Raw genomic sequence first — 18,597 nt, forward strand, 5'->3', positions numbered from 1 at the left:
TGTATATCTGTGTTATTAACTCATGTGCACATTGTAGCTTGCTTTTTGCAGTTTAACGTGCCGCATACCCAACCTTGTCTGCTTAAGCACACCCCTTTACTCTTGTGGTTAGTACCATCTGCCGGTGTGCGTTGGTTGCAAACGTTTGTGCGTTTATGTGTGCGCCTGCTCGCAATTTACTTCCTGTTTCTTTACTCCTCTTCAGTTGTGTCAGATGCCGGCCAACTGTTTCAATGTATGAGACCTTCGCATTCCTTTGTTCACAGTCCATCAAATAGCTAGGTTCTAGGTGGGTACATCGCTGTGTAATGTCCCAAGCTTAATTCAAACTCTAATCATCCCGATCATGTGTGTGATACCAATTTATGCTCAAAACGAGCCGTCGCCAGACCTGGCAGATTGGCATTGGCGAGGGATTCTGACGGCCAGCGAAATGCAGTATGACGTTTGGCTTCATTTGGGTATCAGTGAGGTGGGTCTTTTTCATTCGCAGGATTATGCTACTTATTGAAGGCGGGATTCAGATCAGGCTTATCTTGAACGATTCGGGTCCTGTCAACCTGTTCCGCCTCGTCATCAATCCCCAGAGCTTTTCCCAATCTGTGGAAAATCCATTCCATATTTCGTGCCTCTTTCGCAACCGGCTCTGTGAGCGCCATGGTTTCTGCTGGTTTGTTTCAATGTCTTGGACTCATCTGTAATCTCGTGCTGTTTGCTCCGACATCTGCCCGAAGGCACTTATTGACGCGCTCGTCATCGTCAAGACAGCCAGATAAATGTGACAGATACACAGCTCCCTATCCATTCCACCTTTCGTTCGAAGAAGGACGGAGTCCTCAGGTATTCGTATCATTTCCAAGTAGGATCCTTAAGTTAGTGTGCGCTGCGGTTGCGTCTTACCAGAATCAACCAACGCTTTGTCTACGCCTGTCGGCATTCGACCAGAAGTGTATGCCTTCGTTGGCGCATTTATCCTATCGTCTGAGCTGCATCCGGGCAGCAAACTTCAGGACACTCACAAGAACGAGCCAAGCTAATACAGCTACTGATGATTCACTTGTTCCGACCTGGTGGATGTGATTGTGAAAGCTGTTCGTCGTACGAACTGATATTTGCAGGCGAGGATGGGCAGTTTACGAGACACAAGATCCGATCCCTCAAGACGAATACCACGCTCGTCTTGAAGGCAAAATAGAAGAAGGCGATCTGGAATGCACAGACCCAAATATCATATACTAGTCAGATTGTAGTCACGTTCTCCTTCATCGAGGATCTAGTGACAGGCCATCCCTGACGCACTGTAACTGGGTGGAGTGCTGGGCAAGATCTCTTTCGGTAATATATTGAGGTACGTGCTCTTTCTTCTCGTCTTGTGGTATTTATAATACTTCTCCAGGATACAGAGTTCATGGAAGGGCGTTTCATCTGCTTGTCGAGAACTGTGATATTTTCCAGGTAGGCCCTTTTTCATGCCATTTCCAGCCGCCTGCTGATTCGTTCCCCACTGCAGGAATTGCACGATACATCCACCTTTATGGGTTTCTCTCATGCTTTCCTAACTTCCTCCCGCGACAAGTCTCTCAAAGCTTCTACACTAAACTTCAGTTTCATTTCGAGCACAGACCCGAATCATGAGTGAATGCGCTTTCACGTAGATGGCAAACAAACATTTGAAAATTGTTTCTCGACATGAAGAGAATTATCAATCATGCATTATGCTTGCAAAGCCTCCATCCGCTCTCGAATATCACTTGCCCAATATTTAACCATCCCGATGGTCTACATTGGAAAGCAACCTATCGCAGGTACTTGTCTATGATGTTCGTCTCCTGCCAAAACTCTACATATGGTTTTCTGATGGAACATTGCAGAAAAACACCTTGTAGCATACGCCTGCAGTGATCTCGTCGCTGGTAGAGACTGCTGCGCTGCCACTGGGGCATGCTATTCTCTTTGACAAACGACGCGCATATCATCAACTGATTCCCCAGACTTAAAGGCAGTCGGGAAGACATCACAATGATCGCTGACCACTTGAACTGGCAGAAATGTTCTCGATTGGGACAACTGGGAGGCATAGTCTCCCTAGCTTTTCCTGCGAGGCAACGTTCACCGATCTGTACTGCAACTTCTCGACTGGTTTGTCGAATAAGGAGAGGATCATGTTGATGCCTTGATCACACGAACCATGATGAAGCAAGATGTAATACTAGGATGAACATGCTGTTTTTACAAGGCGAAAGGTAACTCGAGGTTAAGTACTGAATCAAGGCCCGGCAGCATTCGATGCATGGCCCTCAGTGACTTGTCATAACTACAGGAACCTCTAGTCTCCAGGTATGTAACGGCCCACTCAACCGTATGAACTCATTCATGCCATGGGTCAGTAACCGCGTACCGACATCTTTTCCATCCATATTCCGGCATACTAAACCAATATCGAGGAGGATGACGAGTTCATCGCTTGTCACCACACCTTTCACATCGATCCCGCTTATCACGATACACCCATTGTACGTTTCTATTTTACATACACAATCACTTATCGATACACGTTTCGTTCTCCGCCTTAACTCGTTTTGATAGTCTCTCCGTATGATATAGTTTCTCCTCGGTCTTTCCAACTAGGGATGAAGTGAGCATACTTATTTCACGTCTACCTACATGTACCTAACGATACATAGTTCTTCTCTCGTTTCTAGGTATGCATGTGTCGTAGTATAGTCTTTCCAACTAAGACCGAGTTCTTCATTTCTAGAACAAGCCTATTCCATTCGTCATACCGCTTACGGGGTATGCCACGTTTGTGGAGCAAACTGCAAGGACGCCAAAGACTGGTGGTGTGCTTATGAGCATGGACCTGGAGAGCGATGTCATGAAAGAGCTTGCTAGTGCGTTGTGGGAGATCGTCGATGGGTACGAGAACGACAGGATGAAGGGAACGACTGAGAAACGTTATCTTATTCGGAGATAGTAGACCGCGGCAACCCGAATAGCTTCGTCGTCCTGCAGTGTTTCAAACAGCTAACAACCATCATGATAAAAACGCAAAAGGAAATCTATGTTGGGACATAACTGGTCCTAAGGGAAGTCGTTGGAGTCGGGACTCGGTGCGAGAGCATAGTACTGTTACGATTGAAATATCAGTAAACAACTTTGAAGAAGCGGTCAAGCGCAAGCTCAGTAAAATCACCAGTGTCCGATTCACCATGATCGCCAGGCCACGGCGGTCATAGTATGCATGTTATAGGATCCTGATGTGGGGGACTTTGTGGGTGTTACAGTTTCACTTCTTTCCTTTCACATCGTCACTTATTCACAATTACTAATCATTCTTAGACATTCTATCATATTCTATCATACAATTCTCTTTTCTCTTTTCTGATTCATCATTTACATTCTATCTCTGATTCATTTATTAAAGCTCCGCTTTAACTCCTTTATATATACTCTATCTCTTATGCTTGTATTCTTTAACTTGACCTATGCAGACCAGGGCCTGCAATATACTGCTTAACTTGCACGACTCGTACATAGGTGTACGCTAAGATCATTTGTTTTTGTCTAGTTGTTCTCACGAACACCAAGCATAACAAAAGGTCAAGTTACTTTCTACCCTACGGTTCCTTTGAACTCATAGCCAGAACAGAACCCCAGGAACTCCTTCCTTTGTGAAATTCACAAGGAACGAGTGGAACCCAGACACCATACCACCAATTGCCCTGACCCCTCCCAGCTTTACCTGGGACGAAGAAGAACAAGAGTTCTTTCAGATTGATGCCAAGGGCACCAGATACTCCATTGACCAGTGGGCTGCCTATTATGCTAGCATAGCACCCAAGAACAAAGTTTGGAACTTCCATACCCAAACCTACGAATGATCCCTATCCGCAGAAATGCCTAAAGAAATCGGAAAGACCCCCTCACCCTTCAATGGCAATACCTGCCTTGCTCAGGGATGGATGCTTCAGGTCGAAGCATACCTAGACATGAATGAAGAAGTATACGATAACGATAAGAAGAAAGTTATCTTCGCCCTCAGCCTTATGACCAAAGGTGAGGCTGTGAAATGGGCCGAAGGCCAACTTAAGGCTGCCGTCGCAGCAAAGTCTTATGGAACCTGGGAAGGTTTCACTAAGCAATTCAAATCCACCTTTTTCCCCAAGAACGTCAAACAAACCGCTATCCGACGAATCTCCACCCTCCGACAGACCGGAAGCATAGCTGCTTATGCATCACTTTTCCGAACCATCCTAGCCGATACTGGCATTTCTGAAGAGAACACCAAGATCATGTTCTTCAGGAATGGGCTAAAGCATGAGATAGTCTCTGCTATTTATGCCTTCGAAATGACCCCCAGCACCATTGAATCTTGGCTAGAGAAAGCCTTAGACATTGAGGTCCGAAGGACCTTAATAGCACCTCCATCCTATACCAAGGCGAAAGACCCCTATGCCATGGATATAGATAAAGTAGAGATAGACGATGAAGAAACTGAAAAGAAGATGAGGAAGACTTATCTTACTCCTCAAGAACGGGAGCATAGGCATAAGGGCGGCCTCTGCTTCAAATGCGGTAAGAAGGGCTTAGCTGCAGACTGCCCTAACCATCCCATGGTTACGACCAACAACAGAAAGGTAATCAAGGAATCATCTGATGACAATTACAAGGAATTCCAAGAGTGGAAGGCGTTTAAAGCGCACCAGATGAAGAAAGCCAGAAAGAAACTGGTTAAGAAAGAAGAGAGTAGCAATGAAGAGGATTTTGCTTAGGGGAGCCTGCCAGTGTCAGAAACTCCCAGAATCGGACTAGTAGTACAATCTGTTGGCAATATTAACTCTATTCATTTGCCGTTAACCATCAGATCAAAAAAGACCAAAAAAACCACCGTAGCCGCTGCTCTAATTGATTGCGGCGCAGAAGGCGAATTCATCGATGAGAAGTTCATACTCAAAGAAAATATTCGCATGCACAAACTTGAAAACCCAATACCTGTGCATAACGTAGACGGCACGTTAAATAAAGCCGGAAGAATCACACGGTACTGTGAACTCTCCTTTTTAATCAAAGATATCCCTATGAGGAAGCGATTCTTTGTAACCTCTCTAGGAGGAGAAGACACTATCCTGGGAATGACTTGGCTAAAAAAGGAAAACCCAGATATCGATTGGACTAATCAAGAAGTCCGCCTAAGGGAGCGTACCCTGAAGAAAGCACTCATCACAGAAATAGAAGAAGAAGACATCTTTTATGATGCTCTAGAAGAACTTGAACCAGAGTGGGATCCTGCTAACGAAACTCTCCCACATCTTTTAGATCCCATCAACGATGATGACGATTTCTACACCTACATCCGAAAAACCAACAACATCTCCCAAACACTCGCCCAGGACGCCGCCAAACCAAAGAAAACCTTCGAGGAACTCGTTCCCGAAGAATTCCAACAATATAAGGATGTATTTGGTGATGTAGCTAATGGCACTCTTCCTCCAGAATGCAAATATGACCACAAGATCAACCTCAAGGAATCTTTTGAACCACTGAAATGCAAAATCTACCCACTCAATGCCAAAGAAGATAAGGCAATGAATGATTTTATTGATGAACATCTAGCAAAAGGAACGATCGTTCCTTCCGAATCCCCACAATCATCTCCATTCTTCTTTGTCAGGAAGAAAGACGGTTCCCTCCGACCATGCCAGGATTATTGCTACTTGAACGAACACATGGTTAAGAATAACTATCCTTTACTGCTAATCTCAGATCTTATAGATAAGCTAAAGGACGCCAAGATATTCACCAAGATGGACATTTGATGGGGATATAATAATGTACAGATGAGAAAATCTGATCAATGGAAGGCGGCTTTCGCCACTTCCAGAGGACTTTTTGAACCCACGGTCATGTTCTTCGGAATGTGCAATTCACCCACTACCTTTCAATCAATGATGAACGACTTGTTTGGAGATATGATACAGGAGGGGTGGATCATTATTTACATGGATGATATACTAATCTTCTCTAAAGACGATGAAACCCATCGCATCCGAACTCACAAAGTTCTACAATGACTATGCAACAACCTCCTCCACCTGAAACCCAAAAAATGCACCTTCAATGTGACCGACATTGAATACCTCGGCATGATCATCAAACCCGGTTCTATCACCATGGACCCCACCAAATTAAAGGGTATATCTGAATGGAAGACTCCCACGAAAGTAAAGGAAGTCCAGTCATTCCTCGGATTTGCTAACTTCTACTGACGGTTTATTGCTGATTATTCTTCAATTGCCAGACCTTTGATCGACCTTACCAAGAAAGACGAAGAATTCTCTTGGACATACGAACGTGAGGAAGCTTTTAATAAGCTGAAGCATATCTTCACCTCTTCACCCATCCTTCAAATTCCCGACAAAAATTCCCCTTTTGCCATCGCCACTGACGCCTCGCTATACGCCACCGGCGCAGTACTTCTTCAAAAGAATGATAACGGAGACTGGCTCCCATGTTCCTTTTTATCTCAATTGTTTAACCTGGCTGAACGTAATTATCAGATCTATGATTGAGAATTACTTGCAATCGTCCGTGCTTTGAAAGCATGGAGACATTATCTCCTCGGTTCCCCTTTCCCCGTAACCATACAAACTGATCATAAGAACCTTACTTATTTTAGGGACGTCCAAGACCTTAACCGACGCCAAGCAAGATGGCAAACTTTCCTTTCCCAGTTCAAACTCCTGATCCAGCACATACCTGGAAAAGAACTTATTATTCCAGACCTTCTTTCCCATAGAACGGATCACCTTCCGGTTGATAGTGACGAAAAGGACAATATTAGTATACAACTCCTACCCAACTCAATGTTTATCAACGTGATTGACACTTCGTTTACAGACAGATTATGCATTTCTTCCTCTATTGACCCCGTAGTACATACAGCGCTTCAAGCACTTACAGACCCTTCTATTCCTCCCCCGCTCCGTTCCGCTCTTTCCAATTGGAAATTGAGCGATGGAATTCTTTCTTTCAAAGGACTTACTTACATACCCCCCAGAGATCTCCGACAAGAACTCACCTCCCTACATCACGACTCCCCCACCGCTGGACACCCTGGACACTTTAAAACCCAGGAACTCCTATCTCGCGATTATTGGTGGCCTGGACTAGCCACATTCATTAAGAATTTCGTAGAAGGCTGTTGCATCTGCCAACAGAATAAAGTAAACACACACCCTTCTACTCCACCACTCTTCCCTATCCCAGCTCCTATTTCCAACCGACCCTTTGCTCACTGCTCGGTAGATCTTATCACAGACTTACCTCTTTCAGACGGATTCGATTCTATTATGGTCGTGGTCGACCACAGACTTTTGAAGGGGGTAATTTTCACCCCTTGTCTCAAAACTATTGACGCTGAAGGCGTCGTGAACATTTTCTTTTCTAAAGTATTCTCTAGATACAGACTTTACGATAAAATTATATCTGACCGCGGACCTCAGTTCACTTCCCAATTCCAGGTTGAACTCGGAAAACTCCTCAGATACAAGAACTCCCTCTCCACTGCCTTTCATCCTCAGAGTGATGGAGAAACTGAACGAGTTAATCAAGAACTCAAAGTTTACCTCCAGATCTTCTGCGCTAATGACCAGACCAGTTGGGCACCCATGTTACCACTCGCTGAATTCATCCATAATTCGCGCCACCATTCTGCACGTGGTACATCCCCTTTCTATCTTATGATGGGCTATCACCCACGACATCTTCCTGACTTCCATCCTAAATCCGACATCCCTAATATTGAACAACGACTTTCTTTGCTTAATAAAGCACGTGATGAAGCACTAGCCGCTCATGAACTTGCATGAAACACGATGTGTCAATGAATTACGTCCAAATTCATACCATTCTCTAAAGGCGATAAAGTCTGGCTCGAGGCCAAGAATCTACACCTCGGATACCCTAATCATAAACTCGCTCCTAAACAAGAAGGACCATTTACTATTATTGAAGTACTATCCCCTATAACTTACCAACTCACTTTACCCACGCAATGGCGCATTCACCCTGTTTTCCACGCTGCACTCCTTTCTCCTTATAAAGAGAATGATACCCATGGCCTAAACTATATTCCGCCTCCTCCTGACTTAGTCGATGGCGAAGAAGAACACGAAGTTGAAGCGGTCATCAGACACTGCAGATCTTCATCCAGGAGACAGTATTATGTAAAATGGAAGGGATTCCTGAGTTCTGAGAACGAGTGGATGAAGGAAGCCGAACTAGGTAATGCTTCCAAACTTCTTACTAAATATAAACGATCGCATTGTCTCCTTTGATAGTAGTCGGTGCCTACTACCCTTACAACGGGGGTAATGTTACAGTTTCACTTCTTTTCCTTTCACATCGTTACTTATTCACAATTACTAATCATTCTTAGACATTCTATCATATTCTATTGTATGATTCTCTTTTCTCTTTTCTGATTCATCATTTACATTCTATCTCTGATTCATTTATTAAAGCTCCACTTTAACTCCTTTATATATACTCTATCTCTTATGCTTGTATTCTTTAACTTGACCTACGCAGACCAGGGCCTGCAATATACTGCTTAACTTGCATGACTCATACATAGGTGTACGCTAAGATCATTTGTTTTCATCTAGTTGTTCTCACGAACACCAAGCATAACAGTGGGCACTCTTGTGCAGTTGTGTAAGTGGTGAAAACAAGGGGGAAAAACGTATGCTTGATTGCAAACAGATAGTGTTTTTTCGGACGAAAGCCGGGAATGGGCAAGCCGAGCCCGATAGTGGCCCCGACCCGCGCAAAAGTGAGCCGAGGTGAGCTGCGACTCCCACACCAATAGGAGTGAACACGACACAGCGAAGTGAAACTCGGATCCCCGAATCATAGGAGCTGCAAAGCGATGCATCGAGGTGAAGCTAGATGAGGAGATAGTTTGCAACGAAAGTAGAAAGAAAGCGTCCGCGTGAGCATGATTGCAGGCATCCGCGTCAGTGCGGGTATCTGCGTCAATGCATGCGGATGATCCGGATACATGCATCTGCATCAGTGCAGGCATCCACGAAAGTGCGTGAATTCACATGTGCACGACAGCAGGTGTTGACAAAACGATGCTTTTGCTCGTCACTGGCAGAAGGTGTCGTGGTGACTGAGTGGATGATTCCTGAGTCCTCCCCTTATCAGGTTGTCTGGTGAGAAACCTGACGAGAGTTCACAACAGTGAACTTCCTACACGAGTAGAGTTGAGAGAACAGTGCTCTCTACTCATGGCCGGCTTCCCCGCCGGACTTGCCTTCACTGCATGCAGATGCACACAAGAATCCGAGCCATCAGAGCTCACTAGAGTTTGTGGCAGAAAAGGAAATCCAAAGGCAGCAGGCTGCAGGCATGACGCCAGAGCTTGCTGGGGTGTCACAGCCTGGGCGCTGTGTGGTGGGCGGAGAACAGAAGCCACGTGCTGCCGCACAGTGACCACTGTACGAAGTCCTTATTCCGACTCTAACCCTACACCCATGCCCGCTCCGGGTTAGAACTCCAAACAGTGGTGATTCGGAAGACTAGGTCAATATCAACCCGAGGGTGCTGAGAATAGGTCTGGAATTTACTGGTGAGCCACTTGGGGTGGCGGTGGTCCCGTTGACGACTAAACAGATAGTCATTGCTTCTGTACTAGTAGGCTCTGTGTTCACTGGCGATACTTACTGTGCCTCAATATTTTGATCCATCAGTTTTTTTTCCGCGTCGAGCGCCACGATAGTAGAGAGTTCTGCAAACCAAGTTTGTCTCCTTCAGATAAGTTGATGCCACCAGCAACGCAAGCAAAGCTTTACCAATCTGGCGAAGCACTACGCAACGAAGTTGTATGCGGGCAATTGAGCTGCGTTGAGAAACCTTCTGAACCCAGATATGCTAGTCCATCACATCCCTTGCAATGTGCCCCGAAGAGTTGGTGACCATCAAAGAAGCCTTTCCCAAATCACTTTGACAACTTCTCAATCATTCCTCTATTCCACGTGTCACTGTCTTAGTAATTAGGATACCAAAAATTAAAATTGCTATCTTACCGTGCCATGACTGGCCGTGGCCGTCCCTTCCCAGAACAGCCCGAGCGTTACATTCGTGTTGGACTGTTGAAAAAAGGAGCCCAGTGAGTCGAGAACATCACACTAAAGCACGCATTTACTTACGGCCAGTCCCAGCCACCGTCTATGATGTCTCTCAGAAGTTCAGGGCTCAACACGAAATCTCTATGAAAAAAGGAGACAAATCAGATGGGCATGGTTTACGACAAACATTGAGACAAAACGAACCTGAAGGCTGTCACAGGTATTCTCGGTGTCTTTGTCGGCCTCGCCGTCTACTGCTGATACCCCACCGCTGCCTCGTTGGCAGTAACAGCTAAAGCTACGCCATTGGGGATGACGTTGTGCTCATCCTGATATTCAATAAGTTCCTCGTTATGTAGGGTCGAGGTCCGACGTCGCGAACATGCCATCCTAATTAGGACAACTTGGTACTGCCCTCTGTCACGTAGAAACATTCCAGACCCTTTTGAACTGCCAACCACACTTGGTGCTCGCCATAAGCACTAATTAGGTTGGCTTGAGAGTGACCTTCGCGGCCAGCCTACAGTTCTATAGACTCCTTCGACATACACATCGCATATCTCATATTGAGCCCCTCGGAAAACCTTATTAGCTGCGATAGTTGTCGCAACTTGAAGCGCTCCGTCACGCTCTCCTCGTGCAACGCAGCCTCGGCTTGATTGTAGTACGCCTCCTGTGCTCATCGAAGCCTCAAGTGATCATCAGACCAACATACACGCTTCCAGATACACCAGCCAGTCACACGACGGCGAGAGCAACATCATCTTACTTCTAGCATGATGGTGTAACTTCCGGGCGGGCAAGTCTCAGAAATCACATCATTCTATTGATTGTGACTCATAACAGGAAGTAACACCGGTCGTTTGTCTATGTTGGTCTGTAGCCGAGGTTGATGCATCTGATGTGCTAGCTGCGAATGATCAGGTCACTCAAGTATCATGTTGATATCGATGTGTACATTTTGCTCACCCGATTCGGTTTTCACGACAAGTGTACCCTAAAACGCGTTGTTGAAGCACTATAAAACGTCAGGAACGTGGCGTTACAGTGCAAAGCTTGTAATTTTACAGAATTGGGCACGTTGCCCGACGCGCGCTCGCATGCCTTTTCGGACTGGCGCAGATTGCGCCTTTTTCCACCCCGATTAGGCATGGGCAATATAAATTCTGTAGAACATTTGCCACCTATTCGTTTATCATGCATGGAACTTTCTTGTGTGCCCGGATCAGTCAATTTAATGGTGGCTTTGATTTCCATTTTCAACCTCGAGTTCAGGGAACACCCTGATCATTTTGCAATTTACCACATAGATTTTCAGGGTCGTTATGCTTCGAACACAGTCCAGTCGAAAACAGTTGCAAGTACGGGAGTTAGGGCCACACACCGCGGGCAACTTGTAAAGCACCCTAGACACGATGTGATGAAAAACACGCTACTTGAATCACTGTTGAAGACGTCAATATGACACACAATTTGCTCACTTAATATGACCATAAACCCTGAAGAATGAATATCAAGTTCACGAACCTCAGGGCTGTTACTTACCATCCATCAGGTGTTCTGACGCGACTCACAAGCCAGCGTGCATAATTTCGTTATCATATTACAGCCATCTGACCAGAAATGTGGCTCTCAGGGAGACAGCTGGAGACAATGCGAACAAACTTACCAACGTTCAGGTATTCCCCTGTAGCAGGAATTTCGTGGTTTGATGTGACCAGACCGCGTCATTGCCGCGTCACAAGCTCAGCACATTCAGTTTTCAGGGCTATCATAATACGTCAATTCGCTCCTAGTAAACCTTGATCTAATCGCTTCCAGAACGATGCTAGAATTCATTATATCATCCTTTTGATAATCGAATTTATGCACTCACCTGAGGGGCATTATTCATCTGAGAGTAAGGTGCAATATGCCTTTAACTTTTCCGAGCTTTTGCGCTAGCTCGATAAATCGATGGTGCGCACATGGATCCTGCGATGGTTTGTTATGAAAGGTCAACTGTGCTTTTATCATACCTGAGTGTTGTCTTTCCTTGTGACAAAGTGAACATTCGAAAACTATACGACTGTTTCCAGCTTATCCACATTCCAACATAAGTCCGTAATGGGTCACAGCAGAACTGCACCGGTGCCAATCGGTCGGAAACACTTCTAAAACGCCGCGATGCAGGTTCGGAATTAGTTACACGAGGATGTTCCCATGTGTTTAAAAGGTACTGGATACGCACTATTGCCTCTGGGCCCACTGTGGAATACGAGAGAATACAAGTTCCTCCAGCGTTCTGGTAAATGAGGTAATTCATGGATGTATTCCGCACAGAAGATTTAGTGCCCTCATCAACTTGTGGGATCCACGTACTAGTAGGGCGCGGGAAATGAACGAGATCAACTGTGCAAAAGGTAAAATACAATGACCCTCAAACGTGGGCGACGACCGAAAACATACTCGGGCTAAGTAGCAGGAACAAACACGTGAGACACCCCAAATATGTGTTCGGAGGATGTAAGAGTGCGTGATTCATCGAGTCTGCGCTTGGAATTTCCACGACGCTGTGCAGATTATTACAGTGGTATACCACCACTCAATCTGAGGAAGCATGGAAAATGGTCATTTCTCTGCTGCTGGCTATGCAGGCTGCGGAAGGGTTCAATTCTAGGCTGCCGCGGGGCTTACCTGTAATATAATACACTGCCAAAAACTCAGCAGCAGGTGTTGCCTTCAGTTCCGACCATTGAACCCGACTGATTCAGTCCTTTGGCAAAGGCGCATCGAGGGTTCTCATCCAACATTAGGGAAATGTATATATATACACTCGCTTTTTGTCCGAGATAATGACATAAGACGATCGAACGATTTAGCGATTTAACGGGGCATCATCCGTCTATCAACGACACGGCGAGGAAGCTGCCAATGAAGTTCTGGCCTCTACACCTTGAAATTTGAAAGCTTGCGGGGTTATGCAAGTCTGTGCCAGCTTCGAATTCATGGAAATGAGTGCGCTAATTTAGGCAAGTCTTCGACTCCTCGTCGCATCACACCAAGAACACCGAACAGCGCATCAGTCGCAGGATCAGATCCTGGAGGCCGATCCAGACCAAGCAGAAATTAGAAGCGACAACTAGATTCTTAGAGGGGATGTCCAAAATGATGCTCAAATATCAATGTCATGACGGATCTTTAAGAAAAATCAAAGGGAAACATGAATCTTATGGGTATCTAGGGTGATGATCATTAGATGAATGTGCCACCAAATGCCTCTCCTGGGGGTGTGGGAACTGAACCAGACACCAAACATTCAGCACAGGAAGGACAACAATCCACGGAATACGTACAAAAGGATCCATGGGGTTTACACCTGGCATCATAGGCTGGCTCCAATGCTGAGGGGGTGGTTGGTGGTTCATAGGTCGCATATTAACATGGTGCTGAGAGTGATGAGGGGGAATGTGTCGTGAGGAAGTTGCTGAATGTAATTGAGTGGCTGGGGTAGCGTACGCAGAGTCGTATCGATGAGGAGGGTATGGCTGCATCTCGGATATCATTGATAAAACATTGGAATTCTGATTTGGATGCACGGGGTAACCTTGCGGAGCCCTGTATATTTGTTACGATAGAACGAAATTAAAAAGAACTTCCAGACTCACAGCTGACGTCGCGCAGCATCGGGTTCTGGCCCGAGCCTGAGATGAGGGTCTTCCTCGTATTTCACTTGAGGTACGGGAGCAAAAAGATCACTGAAACACAGGTTTTGGTCGGTAAATAAAACGTATAATAAAAGATGCACATGCCTATGCCGACGTGACATCGGAGGTTGGTTGTAATCGCTAGATACGCGAGCTTTCGCAGGTGTACTGTCCCGAGTAGGAGGTGTTGAAGTCTCTGACAGTCCCGATGAGTCGGCAGTGGATGGGCGCCCGTCGACACTATCTTTCCGAGATGTTGATTTCTTGCGGGTGGGAACACCTTCTGGCCATGTGCACTGAGCGACTGTTAGTTAATTTTTTTTTTGCAGATTGCAAGACGAGGCGCACGTCTCGCTGCCCATGAGTACATCGCATGCAATTAGGTTTCGCCTCGTCACACTGAGTTGGATGAATATCATGTTCGAGTTGAAGTATATGGAGTGGCATACCTTGATTTTTTTGACTCGACATGTCATACAGCCAGTCTTGCTTCTTGTATACTTGGGACGCTTCCTTTGTTGTGGCTCTTGGCGTTGCTGGGGCGGTATAATATGAGCATGCCCAGGAGTATGAGCAGAAGGAGGATAATAAGGTGCTGGGGGAATGTAAGCGTTAGGGGCGGAAGAGCTGTTAAAAAAGTGTTCAATGAGAATAAAAGCAAACATAAGGACATGTTGACTGACTATGCCATGCCTTCAGTCATACGATGAATAGGAAGTATGGGAGGTAGATTTTCGTGAGGAAGATCCTTCATCGTTTTATACTAAATCTTGTTCGAAGTGAGAAGCAGAGAAGGGTGGAAAATGGACGGGGACACCATTGTCACGGACCCGGGAAATCGGTCTAAATCACTAAAATTCTGATCTAAGGGTCGTGGATGGATCGTAAGTGCATTTTAAGACTGCCATAACAAATTTCGTTAAGGAAGGTGGGGGTTTTTTTAATCAATTTCCACACATCATTGGCGCATCATGTTTCTTTGCGTATTTTAAAAAAGGTGGGAAAATTCTGAAAAAAAAAAACGAGGAGCAGATTGAAGGATACACGGGCGATCTCCTACATAAATCACGATAGCAAGGGTTGTTCATTGAAATAATATTAATGGTTTTGAGGCGTTGACCGTGAAGAGCAATGAAAGAAAAGAATTCAATTCAATAAACGTCAGAGGTACCGGCCATTTTTGCTCCAAATTTGACGATCCAATTCCCTTAATTGTGTATTGTCGTCTCGACATATTGTTTGCATGTTCACTTCTGATGCGCTACCCTAATTTAGGTAATTCGTCGGCCATCAACGTTCCGGACTCGTATCCTGACATGTGGTCGATCCTTTTACAACTTCTAATCCATCAAGGTAGTTATATCCAAGTGACACATCGCGTGGTGATGGGGCCTATGCATTTGCATCCACTCTGGTCCTATTTCCTCACTCGCTCACACTCTAGTCTCCGTACAGCTTCCCCACTATACCGTAATGAGGAATTTCTACATGTGAATGACAACCCGTCCAACTGCTTTCTATGACCTATAACTGTATGTAAGATTCCACACCTTATACTGTAAACGTCTGCCAGGTCCCCGCAGGTCGACGTTTCTGACCCTTCACGTACATGTGTTGTCTATTCCAGCATTTCCTGTCTTGTTTCTAATCTCCACCGCTCCCGCGGCTTTGAACCATGTCTCCGACGATCACTGCAGAACACCGAGCGCTCCTCCAATACAGCACCCATTTATTTTCTTGCACATTGTTAAGCAGACCAGGTGCCAAACTGCGCACTGTGACACTTATCTTGACACTTTCCTACGGCCCGTAAAGGGCAGCCTGTTGCTCTATTACTCAATAAAACCAAATGCTCAGAAACGTATGCTGACGGCGTATCCGATCGCTACTTTTTTCAGGATAACACGTTTCAACAACACATGGCATGATTGACCGTCATCCATGGGACGGTAGTTAATACATGTGCTTCAGGATGTCATATATCAGACGCGTGAATATGGAATACGATACTCGATCAATGAAGCAAACACCGCTCAATTCCGGGTTGACTGAAAACCAATTGAAAAGCTGGTATGATTGCATGATCTTCTAGGATGATAATAATAATAATAAAGGCGCTAGAGCCTACTATCCAATTAAAGACCATCACATCAAAATGAGGCTGAATACCGATCTTGGTCTCAAAATAAGGTACCGAGAAACTGAAGTCGAAGGTGCTGTTACTGCGCCTCCAAGTCTCCGCACCAGTCATGACGTGGAATGACAGTTGCCAAAGAACAGCACCGAATGGCCAGGTCGTTAAAGATTCTCAGGCAAGGGACAGTGTTGTACCCTCCCTTCTCATAGATATACAGATCACGTACAATTAACAGTCATTCCTATGCTCCTATTGCCCACACTGTCACTTAGAGTCCGCTCAAAAAGACTCGGCGTTCCGCAGAGGTTCTGTCTCCCAGGCTCTCAACATTGATCGATTGGAAGATCGAGTATTATTAGACACTTGATCAACAACAAAGACTCACGTCGAACACAAAGTTGTGTAAGTTTGAGATCCCGGCGATGACAACGGCGTGGGGGACGGGGATACGAAAGAAGGTTGCGCCCGTCGAAGCGGTTTGATGGTCTTTGGGTGTAAACACATGACAATTCAAACGGTTTTCGTGATAGGGATGCAATTGGCTTCATCCTGCGTCCACAAAAACCTACAACAATTTCAAATGTGTGCACACACCGGCATAGTTCTCTTTGATGGGTCCTGGACAAGCCGGAAATACTATTTACATAAGCGTCGGACGTCAACGCTCGGAGTCTGGAAGAGTTCTGAAAAGATCATATGTGCACACTTTCTGTCACACGATATGAGATGATAGAAGACAGTAGTGACTGCAGATCATTCTTTACCTGGAGGCTTTCCCTACGCCCTCCGTAAAAATGATGCGTAGAACCGTCACCATTTGCGCTGGGTCTGGGAGAGCTGATGGTGTCTTTCACACCAACACTAATATCTATCTGTAACTCCGCGGTCACGTCAGCGTCGTCGGGGGTGAAAGATGGGTCCTGGCGATCCGACAGGAACAGTCCCCTTCTCGATTCGCCAAGACATCGTATACGGACGACGAGGAGGTTCCAGAAATTCGTCATCACTGAATTTTATGGTTGCCATTGCCGTCACTAATGACTGACAACGTCGAATATGAAGTAGTAAATTGGAAATTTTCGACAGGGGTATTGGATAGAGGTCACGGATAAGGCAGGACAGTTTGAAGTGTCAAGTCCATTACTTGGGACACTGATCCGGAAGCAGATTGCACCGTCAAGCGGCGGTGACCGGATGACTACCTGATACATCTTGATTCTGGACAACAATGTCAAATGGCTGACTATGTGGTCACATCTAACGAAATGTCCTCTTCGCGTTTGCGACGGAGCACTTCAGAATAATATGAGTGAACCTTGCCTCGTGTCTAAGATGCACTGCTTTTTCTGTGTAACATCATCATTTGAGTTTGCATGGAGAGGAACGTATCTTGAAGTAAGTACTGTCACAGTATTACATACCTTAGTGATTGCTAGGGAAGATCCCTGAGACAACTCAACTATGTATAAGCGCTGAACAAAAGGGAGGATGTTACTGCATGTTCGCCACAATGGTTTAAGCAGAGTTGATATTAGTGACGGTGCCTCTAGCGGAGTTCAAAACTTAACTGGAGCCTTAATCCGTCTTTCACCTCTTCCTATATCAGGTTTAAATTTGAGTACTAGGTATTTTGCGACTCGCCGAGCTTCAGAACTCAAATTTCAAACTTTGTTGCTCAGAAGCGGGCTTATAAGATATCATGATGCTCGTGTGTCAGGCGACCTCTAGTAGCGTTTAATATTTCTTTATCTTATCTCGTACTTACTCACGGGTTATCAGATTTTATATCGAGTCCGTCCGACATCGGAAACTCTCAGGTATCCTGGTTTGATCCTCGTTGGCTTTTATGTTCTACCGCCATACAAGGCTTCTCATACACCACTATCTCAGCATTTGCCCGCAGAATGTGACAATTGCAACAAGAATCAGCGGTATATCTGCCAATTGACTTGACATCTGGTGGGAGTACTTTTAAACATCCGCTTGAAACTTACACCATCGGTTCCTTGCTTTTGATTTTCCTCAGAACTGTTAGCATCACTTGCGAGTTCCTGTGCTAAAAGTGCCATACCGCCCACCTTTCCAAGGCCAGGCTCGCATGAAGTGCCTTGACTCCTGGTGCATGAATAGACCATAGCTATCCCTGCCGTCCTTGACATCAAGTTCAAAAACGAGAAGTTCAACCTTTGGTCTCTTTCCTTCGACTGATATCGAAGTCATTTTATCTCAGCGACTCTTGAGGTCACTGCCGCGATACTTCATGCACCGTTCATTTTGGAAAGTCGTTACCAGACTTATCAGAAGGATACACTCATGTTTTGCAGGGCCACGCACGTCAACGGCATCTATGCTGTCCTTCGTCGAACACTTCTTTTAATGGAAATGGGTCCCTCCGAACAAACGGCATCCATGTCAGTCGCCGCACTGTCTCAATTCACAATCGCAAATCTCCGTCGACATCGCAGTATTCCCAGAGAATAATATGGGGTCCTGGTTTGACGCTCTCACTCGAGCATTTGACCCGCTTCCCTCGCCCAGCAATTCCTTCACTGTTAACCACACTTACTTCAGTCAGGAATCTTCCTCATTTCGAAGAGTAGCATGTTTGTTTAACCGCATTTCTCTGCTTCGCTGCAGATTC

General features: G+C 45.5%; 5 protein-coding genes across 5 annotated transcripts; 3 read left to right on the top strand and 2 right to left on the bottom strand.

Annotated features, from left to right (window-relative positions):
* Positions 1 to 438: 438 nt before the first annotated feature.
* BJ212DRAFT_663668 (uncharacterized protein) lies at positions 439 to 1,160 on the top strand. The gene is made up of 2 exons (XM_041343766.1): positions 439 to 472; positions 525 to 1,160. The coding sequence occupies exon 2, from the start codon at positions 658 to 660 to the stop codon at positions 1,078 to 1,080; it is 423 nt and encodes a 140-aa protein (XP_041188471.1). The 5' UTR covers positions 439 to 472; positions 525 to 657; the 3' UTR covers positions 1,081 to 1,160.
* A 256-nt stretch (positions 1,161 to 1,416) lies between these two features.
* Positions 1,417 to 1,796, top strand: BJ212DRAFT_1383873 (uncharacterized protein; the record flags this gene model as incomplete). The annotated part of the gene is made up of 2 exons (XM_041336742.1): positions 1,417 to 1,455; positions 1,511 to 1,796. Coding segments are annotated over 2 exons (168 nt in total), but the record flags the coding sequence as incomplete, so codon positions are not given.
* A 652-nt stretch (positions 1,797 to 2,448) lies between these two features.
* Positions 2,449 to 2,974, top strand: BJ212DRAFT_1303077 (uncharacterized protein; the record flags this gene model as incomplete). The annotated part of the gene is made up of 3 exons (XM_041333364.1): positions 2,449 to 2,513; positions 2,605 to 2,635; positions 2,759 to 2,974. 3 exons carry the CDS (start codon positions 2,449 to 2,451, stop codon positions 2,972 to 2,974), a joined length of 312 nt encoding a protein of 103 aa, XP_041188473.1.
* Positions 2,975 to 11,802: 8,828 nt separating this feature from the next.
* BJ212DRAFT_1383935 (uncharacterized protein) lies at positions 11,803 to 12,979 on the bottom strand. The gene is made up of 4 exons (XM_041336743.1): positions 12,582 to 12,979; positions 12,364 to 12,524; positions 12,010 to 12,286; positions 11,803 to 11,947 (listed from the first exon to the last, which is right to left on the bottom strand). The coding sequence occupies exons 1-3, from the start codon at positions 12,655 to 12,657 to the stop codon at positions 12,245 to 12,247; spliced, it is 279 nt and encodes a 92-aa protein (XP_041188474.1). The 5' UTR covers positions 12,658 to 12,979; the 3' UTR covers positions 11,803 to 11,947; positions 12,010 to 12,244.
* Position 12,980: 1 nt separating this feature from the next.
* On the bottom strand, positions 12,981 to 14,768 carry BJ212DRAFT_1383944 (uncharacterized protein). The gene is made up of 7 exons (XM_041336744.1): positions 14,503 to 14,768; positions 14,269 to 14,446; positions 14,168 to 14,218; positions 13,925 to 14,115; positions 13,781 to 13,870; positions 13,469 to 13,730; positions 12,981 to 13,411 (listed from the first exon to the last, which is right to left on the bottom strand). The coding sequence occupies exons 1-7, from the start codon at positions 14,571 to 14,573 to the stop codon at positions 13,343 to 13,345; spliced, it is 912 nt and encodes a 303-aa protein (XP_041188475.1). The 5' UTR covers positions 14,574 to 14,768; the 3' UTR covers positions 12,981 to 13,342.
* Positions 14,769 to 18,597: the final 3,829 nt, after the last annotated feature.

This window comes from Suillus subaureus (genome assembly GCF_016647635.1).
Source record: "Suillus subaureus strain MN1 chromosome Unknown BJ212scaffold_39, whole genome shotgun sequence".
Taxonomy (NCBI): Eukaryota; Fungi; Basidiomycota; class Agaricomycetes; order Boletales; family Suillaceae; genus Suillus; species Suillus subaureus.

Coding starts and splice junctions, on each gene's coding strand:
- BJ212DRAFT_1383935 (XM_041336743.1), bottom strand. CDS start 12,657: ATGAATCACGCACTCTTACATCCTCCGAACACATATTTGGGGTGTCTC. Junction 12,525..12,581: donor GTTCCTGCTACTTAGCCCGA/GTATGTTTTCGG, acceptor CCTTTTGCACAG/TTGATCTCGTTCATTTCCCG. Junction 12,287..12,363: donor CAGTGGGCCCAGAGGCAATA/GTGCGTATCCAG, acceptor GCGGCGTTTTAG/AAGTGTTTCCGACCGATTGG.
- BJ212DRAFT_1383944 (XM_041336744.1), bottom strand. CDS start 14,573: ATGAAGGATCTTCCTCACGAAAATCTACCTCCCATACTTCCTATTCAT. Junction 14,116..14,167: donor GTACTCATGGGCAGCGAGAC/GTGCGCCTCGTC, acceptor ACAGTCGCTCAG/TGCACATGGCCAGAAGGTGT. Junction 13,871..13,924: donor CCGATGTCACGTCGGCATAG/GCATGTGCATCT, acceptor CCTGTGTTTCAG/TGATCTTTTTGCTCCCGTAC.
- BJ212DRAFT_663668 (XM_041343766.1), top strand. CDS start 658: ATGGTTTCTGCTGGTTTGTTTCAATGTCTTGGACTCATCTGTAATCTC.